A 22,500-nucleotide genomic window follows, 5' to 3' on the forward strand; every position below is an offset into this window, starting at 1 on the left:
ATAGCAGATCTACAAGCTCACAACGCCTCGCGCTGCGAGGCATTGTGAGCTTGTAGATCGGCTATTTTTTTTGGCAAAGAGCTGTTTGGTGTAGAGGGGAAAAAGAGCAGACCAAGTAAACAAACACGCACACACACACACACACACACACACACACACACACACACACACACACACACACACACAGAAATACATGTACAGTAGGGGTGCAATGGCTAATCAAAATAATCGATTAATCAATTATTTAAAACAAAATATGTATTAATAATGGATTCCTATTTTGGGGATGTTATCAAAGTAAAAAAAGTAAAAAATACAATAATGAAAATAAATAAAATAATGAAAATAAATAAATAGCGAAGCGTGTCGCTTGGATTGTGATGGAAGGTAAAGAGATGAGAAGAACAGAGAGAGAGAGAGAGAGAGAGAGAGAGAGAGAGAGAGAGAGAGAGAGAGAGAGAGAGAGACATAGAGGAGGGGGGTTGTTGAAGGTTATTTATTTGGTCTTTTTTCTCCAACCCTGCAGTTTTTAATCCCATTTTGCGCTTGACTTTTAAGTCTAAAAAGCCAACGTATAGAAACAATGTGTGATGCTCTGTTTAATCCTGTTTGTCTCCATGAAGCTCCTCTTCCTCCATGAAGACACTAAATGACTTTCATTTCCGCCCGCCTGGCCTGCCGCCATAAACGCCAAGCGGGGCAACGTGCCGTGGCTTCACACAGACCCAGAGCCGGACCCGGACCCCTCCGTTCCGCCATGCTTGACAGGAGGACAGACGCCTGCCCGCCCGACCCGGCGTCTCGCCTAACCTGAGCCCCGTGCATGGCAACTTCATTTAACCTTTCAACCAAGCAGGGACGCAGAGGGCACGCAGAGGGCATTTTAGAACCGAAGGGGACGCGCACGCAGCTAATTTTTTTTTTCTTTTTTTTTTCGTGTTTGTTACTTTTTTGGGGGGGTTTGTTACCTTAATTCAGGTAATTCGGTACAAAAAATGTACTCCATGAAGTGTATATGTCGGGTTTTTGTCTTTTTCTTTTTTCTTCATGCCAAAAGTGGGGGGATACCCCCCCCCCCCCCCGCCCAGTGGAACTGAGTATGTTCAGAAACCTGCCTACCAATGACATCATCGATGGAGATTGCAAGCTAACAGAAACTACTTTGTCTTCCTTTGTTCTTGCATTCATAATAATAGTTTAAAATAAGTTTGAAATCTTGTTTGAAACGTACCAAATATGTCTACTGATGATGTCACTGGTAGGCAGGTTTCTGAACTGTCCACAGCCCTCCTCTGAGACACACAGCGAGTAGATGATGGCACCGTGTGTGTGTGTGTGTGTGTGTGTGTGTGTGTGTGTGTGTGTGTGTGTGTGCGCGCGCGCGCGCGCGCGCATGGTGTGTGTGTGAAACGATTAGCTTGCTCATCCATCCCGAAGATGTCAGGGCTTCTAGTTCACTTCCTGCTTCCTGTTCCTCCATTGAGTGTGTGTGTGCGTGCGTGCGTGCGTGCGTGCGTGCGTGCGTGCGTGCGTGCGTGTGTGTGTGTGTGTGTGTGTGGTGAAGTGTCAACAGGATGATCGCCATGGCGACAGACAGAGACATGCTGGGATGTGAGTCGTGGGGGGGGGGGCACAGAGACGTAGTCAGGTGGTCTGCCTTCTATCCTCCACCTCTTGACACTTACAGATCTATATCAGGGGTCTTCAACAGGAAGTCCGGAACCCCTATAGGGAGTCCTCACAGTTACTACGGGGGGGGGGGGGGGGGGGGGGGGGGGGATTTCTTTGTCTATAAAAAGATAGCAGATATACTGTAAAAGAGTTGCCATGAGTGAGCTGCCGTGCCAAATGTTGCGAAGTTGAATGCCCAAGCCCATACATTCCTCCACTGAAAATAGCAGATCTACAAGCTCACAACGCGTCGCAGCGCGACGCGTTGTGAGCTTGTAGATCTGCTATTTTCAGAGCGCAACCAAACATAAAATGACTTGTCTTTTAGTTCTACTGGATCTCTTCTCCACTAGATCCCTCACTAACATTTTAGTCTAGTTTTTATTTGTTGACGAAATGGTCAATATATTTAGTCTTAGTTTTAGTCATCATAGCTTAGTTCGCCTGAGCCGACTCAGTGCCGTCCGAGTTATGTACCGATAGGCACAGCATGGTAAATCATGTTTTGGGGTGAGCGTTTCCCCCAACTTTCATCAACCCACAGAATAAAGACAAAACACCTACTGATCCCCGTGGGGTAGGTCAGTATCTCACCTACTTAGACCAATCAATAGTCTGATTCAAAGTGATAACATTACATTACATTACAGTCATTTAGCAGACGCTTTTATCCAGAGCGACTTACAATAAGTGCATTCAACATAGGTAGGGAACGAAACTACTAATCACCAGAGGTCTTCAGTGCATTTCCTGTAAAAACAAGCAACCAAGAGTATACCTAGCGCTAAGGTAAAAGTGCAATATATCAGCTACCTACTTTCTTAAACACATGAGATAAAATAGCCAAATCAAATGAGCACAAGCTAATAGATCCAATACAACAATAAAACAATAGTTCCTACAACTAGTTAACAACAAGTAGGCCAGGCAAAGAGGAAGGGTAGTGTTTCCTGAAGAGGTGGGTTTTCAGCCTGCGGCGAAAGATGGGCAGTGACTCTGCTGTCCTGACATCAGTGGGAAGTTCATTCCACCACTGTGGGGCCAGAACAGAAAAAAGTCGTGACCGTGTCTTTCGACCAGAAGGACCGTTGAGTGGCGAGGCAATCAGGTCACCCCTCACAATATAGCTCTAATGCTTTTAAACAAATTACTTTTAAACCCACTAACTATATACAGCACTGATACTCTGAAGCAAGCAAAGTACAGCTAAGCAACCTGCTAATCAGACTACAGGTGAGTCAGGCAGTTACAGAGTTCCTCCAGGAGATTTGAATAGCACACTAACGTCCCATGCAGTGCATTGACAGCATTGTGTATGTGACTGTGTGTGTGTGTGTGTGTGTGTGTGTGTGTGTGTGTGTGTGTGTGTGTGTGTGTGTGTGTGCGTGCGTGCGTGCGTGCGTGCGTGCGTGCGTGCGTGCGTGCGTGCGTGCGTGCGTGCGTGCGTGCGTGCGTGCTTGCGTGTGCGTGTGTGTGTGTGCACGTGTGTGCACGTGTGTGCGTGTGCATGTCCTGCATAACGTCCTGTTCTACCATAACTGCATCATACTGGGCTGATGCAGCTGTGAGTGACAGGCCAGGAAAATAAAGACAAGAAAAGAAAAACATAAATCACCATGAATACCATATGAACAAAGAGAGAGAGAGAGAGAGAGAGAGACAGAGAGAGAGAGAGAGAGAGAGAGAGAGAGAGAGAGAGAGAGAGAGAGAGAGAGAGAGAGAGAGAGAGAGAGAGAGAGAGGTAAACAGAGGAAGAGGCTGAGAAATAGATAAAGAGAGAGGGAGGGAGAGAGATAGAGGAAGAAGCTGAGAGAGAGAGAGAGAGAGAGAGAGAGAGAGAGACACACAGCCTCACCTGGGCCAGGTGAGTGAGTGAGAACCATAAACAACTCACTGCCTCAGCCAGCCCCCCCCCACCCCCAACCCCTTTTTTTCTGTCAATATATATTTGGCTGCTCATGGTGTTATACTGATAGGTAATGTACTGTATTGTCTTGCTGTTGAATTGAGTACAATGGATCACAATGGAAAGAAGCTAATAGCTTGGCTATACCAGCCATCCTCATGCGGAGCGGAGGAATATACCGTGTGTGTGTGTGTGCGTGCGTGTGCGTGTGCGTGTGTGTGTGTGTGTGAGAGAGAGAGATGTGTATAGAGATAACCAAAGCGGAAGCGAGAGGAAGGCCCCTTTGATCCCTAATGGGGGGGGGGGGGGCGTGATGTCCGCTCTGTGGATGATGACATTCACGGGCCGTATATTTACACAAAAGGCCAATTACCACGGGGGCTATTCTGGTGGGAGACACAATTAATTAGACAGAGAAAATATTTGTTGTAAAGAGGCCCCAGTTTATCTGGAGTAATATTGGACATGAAAGGGAGACGGTGAGAGACAAGAGGAGACCGTTTTTAGACCGTTTCTTTCTCAAAGTGGGGTCCGGGGACCCCCAGGGGTCCTTGAGGGAGTTCCAGGGTGTCCATGCAGCTAAATGATGGATAGTTTGGGAACCAAATGGACCCTTATGGGTCTGTAAGTCTGAGAGTGTACAAATGGAACTAAATGGACCCTTATGGGTCTGTAACTGTAACTCTGAGAGTGTACAAATGTAACCAAATGGACCCTGGCGGGTCCATTTGGTTACATTTGTACACTCTCAGAGTTAGATTAACATTGATTTTACAGTATAATTGGGCTCCCAGATATAGAAATGCCATTAATGAGGGTTTCGTAGCCTAATGCATGTAAAACTGGGGGTCCTTGAAATCAAAATGGTTGAGAATATCACTGCTAGAGCCGTAAGAAATCTTCTTTTATGGGGGATCACTAGCATATCTTTTCAAATGGGGGTCCGCGGGCTAATAATAAGTGTCAATTTGGGGGTCCTTGACACGAAAAAGATTGAGAACCACTGGTTTAGACAATGCATATTGGACTGGATATTGGACTTCGATTGGACTTAAGTTGCCCGCCGAAAATAGCCGATCTACAAGCTCACAACGCATCGCGTTGTGAACTTGTAGATCGGCTATTTTTGGCTATTGTAAGCTCGTAGATCTGCTGTTTTCGCCACCATCAGGGTGAAGGAAAAAAACAGGCTATAAGTTTCAGAGCCCGGAATGTGCACCAACAACAAACAGTAACATAAGAGTCACACTTTCCACCCAAAGTGTGCAAATAAAAACGGGACGCTCGCCCACACACGTGCACTCTCCTCTGCCGGCATGCACGTGTGTGCACAAGTACGACGATGTGCATACCTGCACGTTCCTCCTCCCCCCCCGGACGCCCCATGTTGCAATAGTTACGAGCGCTTCGAACACGCACGGCGTAGCAACACTCCCCTCCAGAAACAACACATTCTACAAAGACTTTGTGCTGAAAGACTAAATTCCTGTCTCTCAGATGTCTGTCTGAGTCTCTTCTCCTTTTCTTCTCCCTCTCTCTCTCCCTCTCTCTCTCTCTCCTCGTGGCTTCTCTCGCTCTCCCTCGCCCGGGCAGTGGAATCAGCACATCAAATAAATACAGCGAGGGGGAGTGTAGAGTTTCATTTGGAAAACAGAAGAACAGGTCACGGACAATGGGAACACATGGAAATGTGCAAGAACTGCGTGGGTAAAAAAAAAAAAAAAAAAAAAAAGAAACAGAAAGAAAAAGAACGCAATTCCAATGCAAATGAGCGCCGAGGCCCCTTTGAAATCAAATCTGCTGTTTTTTTTCTCTTCTTGCTATAATAATGCATCCAAATTGTCTTCCAGAGAATGAGGAGAAAAAAAAGGAAAAACATTCCCCTTGAAGTGATGGCTAAACAAGCCCATACATACATTCCTCCAGCGCTAAAAGACACAGAACAGCAGCGCTGCATGGGAGACATTATTACCATCAGGTCCATTGTTGGTTTCACCAAATGTTATTATTACCATCAAACAACATCCTCAGTGTCTATGTGTCTGTATCAATGGTGTTAAATCTCCCTACCCTTACCTCCCTGTTGGGGTCCCACAGGGTTCAATATACTGGGTCCCATTTCACCTGATTCGGATGCTATCAATGCATTGAATGGGACGTTATCACGTTTTATCAGACCATTGAATGGGCCAAGTAGGCGACATACTGACCTATACCCGCCTTTCATCAGACCATTCATCGGGTGTTATCAGGAAAATACTGGCCCACCGACGGAGATGACTTATATAACGTCTAGTTTGGGACCATGACGGAGGCGCGCATGCAGTCTCAAGCCAACTGGAGCCACGTGAGGGACCGCCGAGCGAGCTGAAGCGAGCGAGGTTGCCGTGCCGAACGTTGCGATTGATTGATCTGACTGAAGAGGAAATGCGTGGCAAAATAAATGATAATGAAAAAAAGAAAATTTACAAAGAAAAAAGTGATGCAAAACCGTTGTTTTATTATTACAGAATGGCACATTCTGGTAGTGCCTGTATAGTAGAGTCACATTTAATTTCAAATGACTGCTGCATGTCTCAATAAATATGAGTTCAAATATCAGTAACAGTGGTTTTAATTTCACAGGCCCCCCCTAACTCGCAATTTCACAGCCCCCCCCTAACTCGGAGAGCGTGCAAATGGAACCAAATGGACCCTTACGGGTCCATTTGGTTCCATTTGCACGCTCTCCGAGTTACAAAACCTGTAAGGGTCCATTTAGAAACCGGTCCCTTGGACTCCACTTTAGAACATAATAAAAAAACAAGAACCTTTCAATTCCGACAGAACCAGTCCAGAATGAAGCAATGACAATGAATAAATAGTTTCAACATTCATCCAACCAGGACAGTCACTCAAATAAAACTCAATATGATTGGTCCATGGAGCGTGACATGAGAGACACGTAAAGTTGCTCACGTCTGATTGGACGTTTTATCCTTCATGTCCGGATGGAGGGTGTGGCCACAGTGCGTCGTCATGGTTACCTATAGGGCAGCAGCAACAATAGAACCAATGTCAGTTAGCGTACAATTTAGGCATTTAGCAGATGCTCTTTATCCAGAGCGACTTACAGTAAGCAAGGTAAACACATACTACATCAAATGCATAGAATAGACTGTGCAGTGCCTCAGTAAACTAGGATCACAGGTAAAACGAGAACCTAGCATCAGTCTAAATAGTATAATATCAAAATATTGAAACTACACAAACTATTAGGATACCAGGTCAACAAATGAACCTGGCATCTGTCTAAATAACATGCTATCCAAATTTCATTTTTAACCTTTGCAGAAGAGTGCATGGTTGTCAAGGCTAGGTCAAGTGCTACGGGCTAAGGTGGAGTCTGAGGAGATGAGTCTTCAAAACACGCGCACACACACGTGCGCGTTTTTAATCCTCCTAACCCTTATACCAACCTGAATCTTTTACTAACTGTAAACCTAAAGGTCGTTAGCTGTTGACGCGCCATAGCAATTCATTTTCACTAGAGGCGATTATTTGGGACGGGCAGAGAAGTTGAAGGGCAGAGAGGCAAGCGGGCGCGGTCCCGTGAATTTCTCGCGCTCGTACTCGTTTCGTGCACACGCCCGCGGGCGGCAAGAGCTGGAGACGCTACGTGGAGAACAAAACAACAATGATCGCTCCCCAAATCATCTTTTAAAGGACCGGGAAAAATGTATAGTTCTCAAATTCTACCATACGCTTGTAGGGACATTTGGTCCTCACAACTATAGTAACACAAGTACACACACATACACGCACGCACACACCCTCATACTTAACATGAAAGGCATGTGCCGACACGTATGCATGCAGGTAAGCGCATCATTTGACTACGCTATGCTATCGTATGGATGTTTTCCTTAAAGCCAGGAGGATTCAGGGCTGACAGCATGATGGATGGATGGCAGACACACATCAAAGGAGCTCCATGGGAACAGACAGCGGGGGGGGGGGGGGGACCGCTACAGTTAAATGAGGACATATATTCAAATAGTGACTGACTGACTGCAGCAGCTAATGCATGGGATCACTGTTGATTTAGTGGACTAAAAATGTTGGTCGACTACTTTTTTTTACTGACGAAAACCACACAAAAACAAAAAAACGACTAAGCAATGACTTAATTAATATACTGTATTGACAATTTTGTCAACAAATAAAAACTAGACTGTTAGTGAGGGACTAGAGGAGAAGAGATCCAGTAGAACTAAAAGAAAAGTCATTTTATGTTTGGTTGCGCTCCGGTGTTGCGCTCTGAAAATAGCCAATCTGCAAGCTCACAAAGCGTGAGGCGTTGTGAGCTTGTAGATCGGCATTTCGGACCAGATATAGAAAGATGGCGGATTGGAAATCGCTGAAAAATAGGCTTCATTTACGGTCTATAGAAACCAATGGCGCAACGTTGTCTATATTTTTTTAGGGTCTATGATTCAGACGCACACATGAAAACACACACACACACACACACACACACACACACACACACACACACACACACACACACACACACACACACACACACACACACACACACACACACACACACACACACACACACACACACACAGTATAAAGGGTCTTCACCTCCTGTTCCGACAGGCGTCCAGGTCCTCCTGTAACAAGGAGGCTCTGTTCTGCAGAGAGTTGACCTGCAATGATAGAAGAACATAAAACAACACAAACCACCATTACAATCAATGATAGAAGAACATAAAACAACACAAACCACCATTACAATCAATGATAGAAGAACATAAAACAACACAAACCACCATTACAATCAATGATAGAAGAACATAAAACAACACAAACCACCATTACAATCAATGATAGAAGAACATAAAACGGATGGACAAGAAAGAGACACTGGTGTCTACATGACAAGAAAGAGACACTGGTGTTTACTTGACAAGAAAGACACACTGGTGTCTACATGACAAGAAAGAGACACTGGTGTCTACATGACAAGAAAGACACACTGGTGTCTACATGACAAGAAAGAGACACTGGTGTCTACATGACAAGAAAGAGATACTGGTGTCTACATGACAAGAAAGAGACATTGGTGTCTACATGACAAGAAAGAGACATTGGTGTCTACATGACAAGAAAGAGATACTGGTGTCTACATGACAAGAAAGAGACATTGGTGTCTACATGACAAGAAAGAGACACTGGTGTCTACATGACAAGAAAGAGACACTGGTGTCTACATGACAAGAAAGAGACACTGGTGTCTACATGACAAGAAAGAGACACTGGTGTCTACATGACAAGAAAGAGACACTGGTGTCTACATGACAAGAAAGAGACACTGGTGTCTACATGACAAGAAAGAGACACTGGTGTCTACATGACTAGAAAGAGACACTGGTGTCTACATGACAAGAAAGAGACACTGGTGTCTACATGACAAGAAAGAGACAGAGGTGTACAGCCAGCTGGGGCATTAAGGCCACTGTGGCCTCGGGGCATGCAACGTTTTTGAGGGGCACAAGGCCAAACTGAGGGGCAACGATGGCCGTGGCCTTCGTGGCCTCCCTGAAATTCCTGCCCTGACAGCGTCACACAAAAAGCATCAAAAGTAACAGATCTACGAAGCGACACGTTTCGAGCTTGTAGATCTGCTTCTTTGGCAAGCTGAATATAAGAATGTGCAAGAAAGACATGGTTGCTGGAGGTCAATACAGCAGGGGCTGGGTGGGGGGGGGGGGGGGGGGGTCAGGGTGTTTAGGGCCGGGGGTTAGGTCACATGGGGACACACAGGGAAGATTATTAGCCAATGGGTGAGGGGGTGGGGGGGGGGGTTGTGAAGACGAGGCCCCGTGCTTCATCTGACCGCTCTCTCTCTCTCTCTCTCTCTCTCTCATGTTTGGCTACAAGGTAGCAGTTTATTTGTGAAGTGTCATTGGCTGGAGTGAAAATAAACCCGCGTCTACATTTACCCGGCGACCGTAAAGAGGAGAAGGAGGCTTCCCGAGGAATGTGCTCATTGTTCTGGGATGTGGGGCGTCCTGGAGCCGCCAGGCATTCCTCTGCCTGGGGGGCGGGGGGGGGGTAAACCTCAGGGAACCTTCTAGCGTTTCATTTGGGTTCCTTCATAGCGCTGTCGGGTGGAAATCTTGTATGTCCAAAAAACGTTACTTTTCAGGGAAATGTACAAAAAATTATCCATGACCCGTTGTAATTATTATTATTTTGTTTTAATTAGTTTTTGGGGCTTTTCTGGGCTTTTATTGGACAGTACAGTTAATACATTCACCGCCAGGCTATTAATTAATTAATTAATCCGCCACTGCCAGCGGTTTTACCTTATTTTGAGTCTTTTTGATGATCCACAGATCTTTTTTTTCCATCCCATTATTTTTCCATTATCCATTTATATGTTGGCTATTCGAAAATAGCGCGTCGCTTCGTGTCGTGCAGCGAGCTTATACTTCTGCTATTTTTGATACGAAATAAATAAACGTAGCTGTAGATATAAGGTTTCCACCGGACAGCCTAAACCTCAACGAGATGCGGTCGGATGCCTTATACTACATGGTGGAGGATTCTTTTCTTTTTTTCCTCCTTCTTCTTTGTAAAAATAATGCACTGTAATGTGTAGAAAACCTCAAGACAAGAGAGGAGAGGAGAGGACCGGTTTGGTCAGGAATGACATTGTATAAACACATCCTATCACAGGCCTGTGGTCTGTTCTGCTGCCCTGGAAAAGGAGGGGATCTCCTCCTCCTCTGAAGAGGAGCTATTCCAAGACCACCGTTCATTCTGACAGGACATTTTGATGTAGTTTTAGTCATGTCTTTTGAATAAAATTACATTTACATTTTAAATTACATTAGTTTTGGTCATATTTTAGTCATCTGAAATGTTTTAGTTTAGTCTTGACTAAATATCATAAGAATTTAGTCAATTAAATCTACAATGGATTTAGTCGACTAAAATGTATTTTGGCGGTGCCTTGATGGCATCGTAACGCCTGATTGGCTACTGCAAATAGCCGATCTGCCAACATCTTAACCACTAGCCTAAAGGGGAATTCCCCCTTGACCAGTGGTGAGATATTAGGATTCTGGTCATCAGACAGAAGCTCTGGTCATCAGACAGAGAGAGGCTCTGGTCATCAGACAGAGGCCCTGGTCATCAGACAGAGGCTCTGGTCATCAGACAGAGGCTCTGGTTATCAGACAGAGGCTCTGGTCGTCAAACAGAGGCTCTGGTCATCAGACAGAGGCTCTGGTCATCAGACAGAGGCTCTGGTCCTTACCTGAGCCTTCAGGCAGGTGATGGTATCTTCTAGTTGCTGTCTGCTCTCTGCTGGCATTAACCCTTTGATCTTTACCTCACACTGCTGTCTCACTGCTGTTACCTGGAGAGAGAGAGAGAGAGAGAGAGAGAGAGAGAGAGAGAGAGAGAGAGAGAGAGAAAGAGAGAGAGGTTAACACCTGGAGGAGAGAGAGAGACAGGACAACCACAGGACAGCTCAGAACCCTGCCTACCAGTACCAATTAACCCATTCAATCTGGGAACGCATCTGTGTCATTTTAGAATTCTTTGGCAATTCAAAAATAGCAGATCTGCTTGTAGATCTGATATTTTTGAAAAAATCGTGAAAAATGTGTGCAAATCTTTAAATAATATATATTTTTAAAGCGAACATTTGTCATTTGTCAAACGTTTGACACATGTCTTCTAAATCCTAACAGTTTTTTGAAAAAAACAATTGTTGCTATATCAGTGGTGCTCAAAACCTCTCTCTCTCTCTCTCTCTCTCTCTCTCATATCTATCTCTACAGGGGGTCTTGCAGCAGCCCACCAGCCAGGCTGGCTCAGCACACCACCACCTACAGGCCACCGACGGCTACGGTCGGAGCTGCATCTATAGCAGTGGTTCTCAACAGGGGTCCTTGGGGGGAGTTTCCATGGGGTCCCCAACTCAATTACTTGATAGTTAGGAAACCAAATGGATCCTTATGGGTCCTGTAACTCAGAGAGTGTACAAGTGGAACCATTTTGTATGCTCTAGGAGTTAAATTAAGTGTCTGTCTGGAGTAAAACTACACTCCACTGAACCCAGTCTGATTACACAAGTTTGGCACGCACGCACGCACGCACGCACGCACGCACGCACGCACGCACGCACACACACACACACACACACACACACACACACACACACACACACACACACACACACACACACACACACACACACACACACACACACACACACACACACACACACACACACACACACACACACACACACACACACACACACACAGCATTTACAGTACAGTAAAAGTGTTTACTGCAACTTTGAAAATAATTACTGAGAAAAAGAAGAAAACCCTAATTGACTTTGTGGCTGAATAGCTTTAACAGAGGCTGATGTGGAAAAGTCAAGGAGACACAATTTGCACCCACATATTTCAAGGTATTTCAAGGTATAAAGGGGGGGGGGGGCGGGTGTTAGGAGTCACTTCAAAGCAGCCCTAATGTCTTTGACAGAGTGGTGGAAGAAGTAAAAGTATCAACACCACAATGTTGAAGTACAAGTCCAGTATTCAAAATGTACTTGAGTAAAAAAAAAGTACAAAAGTAGCCTATTGGCATCAAAATATACTTAAAGTTCCGAAAAGTAAAAGGACTCATTATGCAGAATGTCCCATTTCACTAGTTTTCTAAAGGTTTAAAAAGAAATACTCTCTATCAGATCTACAAGCTCACAATTGTGACGCATTGTGAACTTGTAGATATGCTATTTTCAAACAGTTGAAGGATACCTTTGTAATAATAATCAAACTAATCAAAATCTACAAAGTAACCAGTAACTAGAGTTTTCAAATAATTGTAATGGAGTAAAAGTACAATATTTGCCTCTGAGATGAAGTATTGATACATTGGAAATACTCTAGTAAATAAAATAAAAAACACCTCAGAAATTGTATAGTAGCCTACTTGAGTACATGTACTTAATTACTTCCCAGCCACAGCACGTCAGCTGAACGTTAAGAAAAGAATCCTCTCCACCTTCTCTTCTCCTTTTTGTCCTAAAAATAATGTTCCTGTTGTGGATTTAACTGATTGTTCTGAGCCTGGGCTAATTAATCTTCCTGAGCAGAATGAGAGGGTTTTGGGAGGCACTTCAAAGGCCCAGGGCCCGCAGTATAAATGATCCCAACACAGCGCCGCCACGCTTTGTCTCCGCACAGCGTGCTGGAGATTAGGACGCCGCTACGCCGCCAACTTTTTTCTCCCTCCCCTCCCTCCCTCCCTTGTTCGCTTCAAAGTGTTGATCCAATAAAGTTGGGGGGCGAGAGTCCATCAATTTACAGAAACGTGCCTTTCTCTCTCTCTCTCTGTGTGAGAAAAGAATCAGCGGTCATTTGAGAGTGACCTTTACAAAGAAAGTGCTGCAGTAATGAAGTACATGTAACTATAAGTACTGGATTTAAGAAACAATTCTGAGTAACAGTACTTACAGTAGCTTGAGTATTTGTTGTTTTGGATGCTTATGACTTTTCTACTCCACTACATCTTGTACTTTTGACTCTACTTCATTTCTAGGAAGATTCTTTTTTGAAACTTTCTGAAATGCTTTTGAAAATTTAAATATAAGTGACGCATCCAGGGACGCAGAGGGCATTTTAAAACCGAAGGGGACGCATGCGCCCGTGTATGCGTTCCCAGTGTGTGCGCGAGTGCGATAATTTTTGTTTTTTCCGGGTCTGTTACTTTTTTTTGTTACTTTCATTCGGTTAATTTGGTTAATTCGGCACAAAAAATTGTACTCCATGATGTGTAGATGTCGGAGGTTTTTTATTTTTCTTTTTTGTTCATCCCAAAATTGGGGGGGGTACCCCCGCCCCCCCACAATAGAAATGAGTATGTTCAAACTCCCCAGCCACTGCTTCTTATCACTGAGCCTTGCGTCTTTCCGTTTTCTCAAAAAACAAACCACATTCAAACAGCCATAGCTCTGGAATGAAGGATCGCGACCAGACAATTTCCCCCCCCCTATTCTACCGGGACCCCCGTGCGTGTGATGAGCCCATCTCTGTGAGGAACGGAAGTCACAGAGAATATTCCATGATTTGTCAAAGGTACAGTAAAAACGCCGTTTTCGCTGGGGACCGGAGACGGGATGAATTAATTCATTAACTCCTGGCAGTGAAAGAGTTAACATACTCTACCATACAAGTACTCCAGTACTTCAACTGATTAAGCATTTTTTAAGTGCAGTTGAGTAATATTTGACCATGGGTATATAAATTGACTCGAGTATACGAGCAAATGTGGGTTGAGTACTTTTGTCCACCACTGAACAAAGTGGGTAAAGAAAGGAAGCCTTCATTTGAGCGAACGTTTCCATCTCTATGTATAGCCACTTCAGCAGTCATAACAAAATGGCCGAGCCAAAGACAAAACACACTCCACTACCTCAGACCAAGGCAACAAACAATGGTTGAATAAACACCAGCTTTATCCGACCGCTCTCTTGACTATGACTTGAAATTCTTCAAAAAGCCGCGCGCGCGGCTTCCCCCCCCCCCCCTCCCTCTCTTTGCTTTCACATTCCTGGTTCATGTATGGCGCGGCCACACCGGCCCGCCGCCCGCCGCGGCGGCAATGAGAGATCTACGCTCTGCCGTCTAAATTACAAGCTCTCTCCTCTTTGTGGGCATAGATCCGGCCTTCCTCCATGTTTTCCATCCCATACATTAAGGATATGATGGAGCAGCAAGGCTATAGTCTGTCTAGTAGCAACACGGAGCACTGCTTACTGTATGTACAGTCAAGAGGCTGATTACAGTAGACAGCAGGCCATGAATGATTGCTCTGTTGTGTTTGTGTGTGCGTGTGCGTGTGCGTGTGTGTGCGTGCGTGCGTGCGTGCGTGCGTGCGTGCGTGCGTGCGTGTGTGTGTGTGTGTGTGTGTGTGTGTGTGTAAAGTAACTGAGTACTATACATTTACTCAAGTACTGTACTTAAGCAATTTTTTTAGGTATTTCTTTTTACTTTACTGGAGTATTTCCAATTTTCAGTACTTTTACTTCTACTCTCCACTACATCTCAAAGGCAAATATTGTTACTTTTACTCCACTACAATTATATGAAAACTTTAGTTACTAGTTACTTTGTAGATTTTTGATTATTATTACGAAACATACATTAACCACTTAAGCCCTACAGTATATATACATTTCGTACATTTGAAGATAGAAGATCTACAAGCTAACAAGCATTGTGAGCTTGTAGATCTGCTATTTTCAAAAGAGTTTTTTATACATTTCAAAACTTGTGAAATGGGACATTCTGCATAATGAGTACTTTCTACTTTTGGTACACCAATGCTTTTTGTGCTTTTACCCAAGTACATTTTCAATTCCAGACTTTCACTTGTAAAAGAGCATTTCTACATTGCAGAATTGATACTTTTACTTAAGTCAAAAAACTTGAGTACTTTTTCCACCACTGGTGTGTGTGTGTGTGTGTGTGTGTGTGTGTGTGTGTGTGTGTGTGTGTGTGTGTGTGTGTGTGTGTGTGTGTGGTGGCTTTACTTAGAACAGTGATTCTCAAACATTTTCATGTCAAGGACCACCAAATGTATATGCATTTGGCCACACGGACCCCCCTAGTCAGTAAGAAAAGAATTGTCAAGACTCGAAAATAGCAAGTTTCTAGTTTTTGCTGGGGGCCCCCTGGAACACCCCCCCCCCCCCCCCCAAGGACCCCTGGGGGGAAGACCCCCAAAGTTAAGGTCTGAGAGGTGCCCCCCCGTTGCAGTAAACCAGATGTGCCCACCTGGGCGCCTTGCCCAGTGGTTTCAGAGCAGCTGTCCTTCATCAGGGGTCCCGGGCAGTGAGACAGAGTGGTGGAAAAAGTACTCAAATATTTTACTTAATGTAACAGTATCAATACTGCAATGTAGAAGTACTCTGTTACAAGTCCGGAATTCAAGTACAAAAGTATTGGTATCAAGTACTAAAATATTTGAAAATAGCAGATCTACAAGCTCACAACTTGAGCTTGTAGATCTGCTATTTTCAAATAGCCTATGTATAAAACAGGGCTGAAGTGGTTAATGTATGTTTTATAATGTAATGATTTATATCTGCAAAGTAACTAAAGTTTTCAAATAATTGTAGTGGAGTAAAAGTACAATATTTGCCTCTGAGATGTAGTGGAGTAGACGTAAAAGTATTGACAATTGGAAATAATCCTGTGAAGTAAAAAATACCTAAAAATTGCACTTAAGTACAGTACTTGAGTAAATGTAATTAGTTACTTTTACACCACTGAGCCAGACAGACGGATACAACAACAACAACTCTATTATTAAACACATCTCTGATTAATGCCTTGCTTCTGGACTTTTACCCTGTTCCAGCTTTTAACCATCGCTTAAAACAAATGTTATTGTTGTAACAAGAACAAATTGTGGTTTTCTTTTTTTTCTCTCGCCCATTTTGTGCTGCTGTACGGGTGAATGTGATAATATGATCCCAGCGAGGGTTAAAACTCCATGTAAAGGAGCCCGGAGAGAAAAGAAAATCTACGTTTTGCATTTGCCGCGCGGTACGAGAGAGACCAGATCTGGTCTGTTCTGTAACGTACATGCCTCTCGCTGACTAGCATCGTCTCATGTTGACGCGCCATTTTTGAGGCTACGTGGCTTTGTCTGTGTGTCCGTATGTATGTATGTATGTATGTATGTCTCTATGTCCGTGTGTCCACCAAGCTAACATTGGTCAAGCATCATGTGACACGTGACAATATGTTGAAAGGGTGTGCTTTGATTGGCTAGCGAGACGCATGACGAAATAAAGCCCTATAAATAGGTGTGTCTCTTTGAAACATTGTTTACATGTTTCAAAGTGACATCAGTGCCATCAGCCAAGCTAACATTGGACATGTTAGCTTGGCTGATTGAACATGTTAGCCAAGCTAAGCAAGGCACCACTCACTTCACACAGGGTGTGATTTTTTTCACAGCCCTCCTATGAGACACAGACCGACTAGAAAAAAATGGTACCATTTTATCATGAGCATTAAATGGTAAATGGTGCATTTACAGTATATAGCGCTTTTATCCAAATCGCTTTACAATGATTGTGCATTACATTCAGCCATTCATACACCGATGGTGGAGGAAACCATGCAAGGCACCAACCTGCTCATCGAGAGCAATTAGGGGTTCAGCGTCTTGCTCAAGGACACTTCTACACTAACTCTTCTGGGGGAGCCCGGGATCGAACCGGAAACCTCACGGCTTCCATCCGGGTCGCTCTACCGGCCACTCTACACCTGAGCCACTCAGGGTTGCCAGATCTGCTTATTATAATTTCCCTGCAAGGTTTTATTTGAAAATAGCCGATCTACAAGCTCACAACGCGTCGCATCGCGACGCGTTGTGAGCTTGTAGATCTGCTATTTTCAAATAGCTGATGTATATGTTAAAGTGCTCATGTGGCCCATAGTCGCTTCTTGTCCGCTGGTTTTCCTAGACCTGGTTGCTTGTTTCTCTCACAGAATCTGGCAACGCTGGAGCCACTGGCGCCCCCAGCGTTCATACCATAGACTGTAAAAAAGAATGGACAGCGTTATACGCTCGTAGACTCTACAGACCGTAAATGAAGGCCATTTTTCAGCAATTTCAAAATCCGCCATCTTTCTATATCGCGTCAAATCCTAAGCGACTGGAAATGAATGCTATTGGTTGGGACCAGAGTGAGGGGTGGGGAATGAATGCTATTGGTTGTGTAGCTTGTCAATCAAAGCATCACAAGGTAGCCACGCCCTTCCTAGAGCAAACCCTACTTTATCATCAATTTTAAAATAAATGGGACCATAATTTACACATATCATGATGATTGAAAGAAGACTTTAAACTAGTGACTGGAAGCATATAGTATTCATGACTATGTTTATTAAGGTAATAAAATCGAGTCTAAAGTTCGGCAAAAACTCACCCGCTTCAATGGAGAGTAATTCTTTCTGACACCAGCAGGGGTAAAACAGCGAAAATACAGGCCATTCATATTAACTGTCATTCCTACATAGACTGAATTTCAAAGACGGATGCTGGACCCTTGGTTCATACATACAGCCCCTCCGTCTTAACCCATTAAGACCTGGAACGCATCTGTGTCACTTTTTGATTTGAGCTAAAAAAGCATTATTTTACACTTTGGCTATTAAAAAATAGCAGATATACAAGCTCATAGATCTGCTATTTTTGAAAATTCATGAAAATGTGTGCAAATCTTTGAATATATATATTTTTAAAGCAAACATTTGTAACTTAAATCTTTGCTTCTGGGGGTTCCTGGAACAAAATATTTTGAGATGGGGGTCCACGGCCAAATACATATAATTTTGGGGGTCCTTGACATGAAAAAGTTTGAGAACCACTGACATAGCAACATGTTTTTTCAAAAAACTGCTAGGATTTAGAAGACATTTTGTAGAATCGGAACCTCAGGCCTCAACACATCGGGTGCCAGAGGTTTATTAAAATATTGTACGTTCAGTGCCTGCTATTCTTCCATCCACTTACGTTGATACGTTTCGTGCTGTAGAAGCCCTTGTATGTTTACATAAAAGTGCATGTAAACAAAGCGTGCGTGCGAGACAGCGGAGGGTCCCGACTAACGCCTGGAACAATAATATTTCTAACGCATGTAAACAAAGCGTGCGTGCGAGACGGCGGAGGGTCCCGACTAACGCCTAGAACAATAATATTTCTAACGCGATCCTCCATTGCAGAGTGATCGCCGATCGAAAACGGCTCACTTCCACCACGTTAAAAAGAAATAGAGATATTAAGCTTTTAGTCAAGGAGTTAACATTGGAGCGGACGAAAGGAAGCATTTTTGACATGGATCCACATCCGGCCTCTCCTTCTTAGAGACTCCTTGGATGATCCCAAAGTTTCGTTAGAGCGCCCCACGTGGGAAAAATATATTAAAACAAAAATGGGCCAAAAACGGTCCGGACCGTTTATGGCACACAATGTGTTAATGGGTTAATGTCTGGAAAACTTCCACAACACAGTACATGTGTGGAAATGACTTCTCATTCAATATTTCCGTACGGTATTAAAAAAAGGCGTGTTAGTGTCCCTGACAAGTGGCATGTGACCGTGAGGGACGTGCGTGCGTCTGCCGAGCGCCTCCTCGCCGCTCAGACGTGACGTTGGGGCTGTGTGCGTTTGAAGACGACGGCCGCTGATCAAAACCAAGCCACCTCCACTCTGTCCCGCTTTAATGTGTCATTGTTGGGTTGTTGTTTATTCTCTTTTCTTTTCTTTTAGTCATCTGCCAGCCTCCAGATGAGAGGGAGAGAAGCCCAGAGGTGGGAAGTAACTAAGTACATTTACTCAAGTACTGTACTTAAGTACAGTTTTGAGGTCTTTTTTTTTACGTCACTGGAGTATTTCCAATTTTCAGTACTTTTACTTCTACTCCACTACATCTCAGAGGCAAATATTGTACTTTTACTCCACTACAATTATTTGACAACTTTAGTTACTAGTTACTTTGCAGATATAAATTATTACATTATAAAACATATATTAACCACTTCAGCCCTATTTTGTACATAGGCTATTTGAGAATAGCAGATCTACAAGCTCACAACGCGCCGCAATGCGACGCGTTGCGAGCTTGTAGATCGGCTATTTTCAAACATTTTAGTACTTTTACTTTTGGTACTTTAAGTAAATTTTGATGCCAATACTTTTGTACTTTTACTCAAGTCCATTTTGAATTCCCGGACTATTACTTGTAACGGAGTACTTGATACTTAGTAAAACATTTTGAGTACTTTTCCCACCACTGATCTGACAGCCCTCCAGATGAGAGGGAGAGAAGCCTGCCACTAAAAAAGCCTCCAAAACCATCTGACAAACTCAAGACTTTGACTTTTCTAAATAAATAAATAAACGTGCTCGTTTTTCATCTTCACATCTTCTCTTTTTTCTTCCCTTCAGTGACTTCACAAAGAGATGTGATTTCTTCCTGGTTGAAGTGCGGTTGTGCCGGGTTTTTGTTGAAGGCTGAGAGAAACAGGAGTCTCTTTTACCAGCACCTCATCTTAAAGTGACACCATTTTATCTAAATATAGATTCCTTTTTAACCCATTAAGACCTGGAACTGTGTCATTTTTAGATTTGAGCTAAAAAGCATTATTTTACACTTTGGGCTATTCAAAAATAGCAGATATACAAGCTCATAGCGCGGCACCGAGTGCACCGAGTGCCGCGCTATGAGCTTGTAGATCTGCTATTTTTGAAAGATCGTGAAAATGTGTGCAAATTAGAATATATATATTTTTAAAGCGAACATTTTTAACTCAAATCTTTGCTTCTCTGGGTCCCTGGAACAAAATATTTTGATGGGGGTCCGCGGCCAAATACATATCATTTTGGGGGTCCTTGACATGAAAAAAGATTGAGCACCACTGATATAGAAACAAACGTTTTTCAGAAAACTGTTGAGATTTAGGAGACATGTAGAATCGGCTTCAGGTCTCAATGGGTTAAGGTGGCGAGTTTGACTTCCCCCCCGCCGCCACCGTCGCCGCGTGGCGTGCGTTTAGGGTTCTGTCACGGCCGTGAAGTTTGTGACAGCTGCCAACGAGAACAAGGCCTCGCCACTTTGAACGCTCACAATGGAGTTTGTCGTGTGTTCTGGAGATCGCTTGATGTATGCTAATGAAGGCTGCGCGCGCGCGTGTGTGTGTGTGTGTGTGTGTGTGTGTGTGTGTGTGTGTGTGTGTGTGTGTGTGTGTGTTTACATGCACGTGTGTGCGGTTGGGAGAGGCGGTACAAAACACAAACAAACACAAACCATGCCACTTGCAAAGTTGTCACCTCTGCCCGAGCACTGACACGCACAGAGTTCAGCGAGGAACCATTTAAATTCAAAAACGCTTTGTTGCAAAAAGCGTGTGTGTGTGTGTGTGTGTGTGTGTGTGTGTGTGTGTGTGTGTGTGTGTGTGTGTGTGTGTGTGTGTGTGTGTGTGTGTGTGTGTGTGTGTGTGTGCGTGCGTGCGCGTGTGTGTGTGTTTGTTTGTGCATGTGTGCTTGTGCATGTGTGTGTGTGTGTGTGTGTGGAGGATATGAAGATAATCCACTTCACAGAAATGGGGGGAAAAAAGGAGGGAAAAGACAGGAAGAGATTAGAAGTGGGAACAGATCTCGGTGAAGTGGATTGGTGGCTGTTTATGTAAAGTGTGTGTGTGTGTGTGTGTGTGTGTGTGTGTGTGTGTGACATGTATAGCTGAATTCACAGAAGTTCAGGTGGCCTGCATTTCTAACTCCATACAACCACCATCAGTATTCTGACAGGAAAAGGGGAGGGAGAGATGGGAAGTGACATGCAGCAAAGGCCACTTTGCGGGACTCGAACCCTCAACGCGCTTTCAGGCTACTTTGCAGCCTATAGGTGCCTATAGGACCGCTACGGCAGCGGCCCACATCAATATTGACAACAAATACATAACTACTATGTTCTTTTCACCAAGTTGAGCCTGAGTCACGCCAGGGAATGAGGCTGTGAAACGTAGAGGGTTCACAGTACAGTACAGAACCTGCCGTTATCATTATGTATTTATACCATATCATCTTAAGATGAGCCTCCTCGACATTCTACTCCTGCTCCTCTCTCTTCAAGGAGAATGGAAAAAAAAACACGCCGCTGCTGCAAGGCTCAAGATGCTGATCGGCCATTTTAGAGCGGGGATGGGGGGTGTGGGGGGGTTTGGGGGGGTTATTGCGAGCGAAGGCCCTGGAAGACTGAGGCAGCAAACATCTGTGTGAAGTCTGGGGCAGAAAGGCCTGTTGCACACACAGTGCAGAGAGGAGAGGATCCCATTACAAAGACACGTCTTGGCAGATAAAGTAGGGCAACATCGACTGTGAGGGGGGGGCCCGCAGGTTCTGTTACCCCCCCACTCATAGAAACACACACACACACACACACGCACGCACGCACGCACGCACGCACGCACACACGCACACACGCGCGCACCCACACACACACACACACACACACACTTGCTATCGCACACAAAAGGCATGAGATCGTAAACACACTGACACAGACACACACAAACTTATATGCCTGCCTCAGGTGAGAGCAGATACTTGTAAATCTACCTCGCCAGCAGTCTATCAGTGCACAGCACAGCACAGCACAGCACAGCACAGCACAGCACAGCACAGTACAGCACAGCACAGCACAGCAGTGGTTCTCGAACCTTTTCATGTCAAGGACCCCCAAAACGATATGTATTTGGCCGCAGACCTCCATCTCAAAATATTTTTCTCCAGCGACCCCCCCCCCAAAAGCAAACATTTGAGTTAAAAATGTTTGCTTTACATGATCTTACATTAGAGTTATTTAGCAGACGCTTTTATCCAAAGTGACTTACAATAAGTGCATTCAACATAGGTAGGGAACTAAACTACTAATCACCAGAAGTCTTAAGTGCATTCTCTTCTAAAACAAGCAACTAAGAGTATACATAGCGCTAAGGTAAAAGTGCAATATATCAGCTACCTATTTTCTTAAACAGATGAGACAAATAGGAAAATCAAATGAGCAAGAGCTAAAACAAATAAGTGTATCAAATAAACAAGATCCAATAAAACAAGAGCTGATACAAATAATTGACAACAAGTAGGCAAGGCTAAGAGGAAGGGTAGTGTTTCCAGAAGAGGTGGGTTTTCAGTCATGCGGTGAAAGATGGGCAGTGACTCTGACATCAGTGGGGAGTTCATTCCACCACTGTGGGGCCAGAACAGAAAAAAAGCTGTGACCGTGTAGATCGGCCAGAAGGACCACTGAGCGACGAGGCAACCAGTCGCCC

At 44.2% G+C, this 22,500-nt stretch overlaps 1 protein-coding gene across 1 annotated transcript in view; it reads right to left on the bottom strand.

Moving 5' to 3' along the window:
• Positions 1-6,350: 6,350 nt before the first annotated feature.
• LOC311054842 (centrosomal protein of 112 kDa-like) overlaps positions 6,351-22,500 on the bottom strand; it is a gene marked incomplete at its 5' end in the record, with an annotated part of 20,058 nt that continues 3,908 nt past the window's right edge. The window contains 3 exons of the mRNA XM_084070842.1: positions 6,351-6,603; positions 8,207-8,271; positions 10,890-10,991. Of these exons, the coding sequence (XP_083926968.1) occupies positions 6,600-6,603; positions 8,207-8,271; positions 10,890-10,991 (171 nt within the window). The 3' untranslated portion in view covers positions 6,351-6,599. The remainder of the gene's footprint in view (positions 6,604-8,206; positions 8,272-10,889; positions 10,992-22,500) is intronic.

The sequence above is a fragment of the Gymnoscopelus microlampas genome, assembly GCF_963454915.1.
Source record: "Gymnoscopelus microlampas genome assembly, chromosome: 11".
Taxonomy (NCBI): domain Eukaryota; kingdom Metazoa; phylum Chordata; class Actinopteri; order Myctophiformes; family Myctophidae; genus Gymnoscopelus; species Gymnoscopelus microlampas.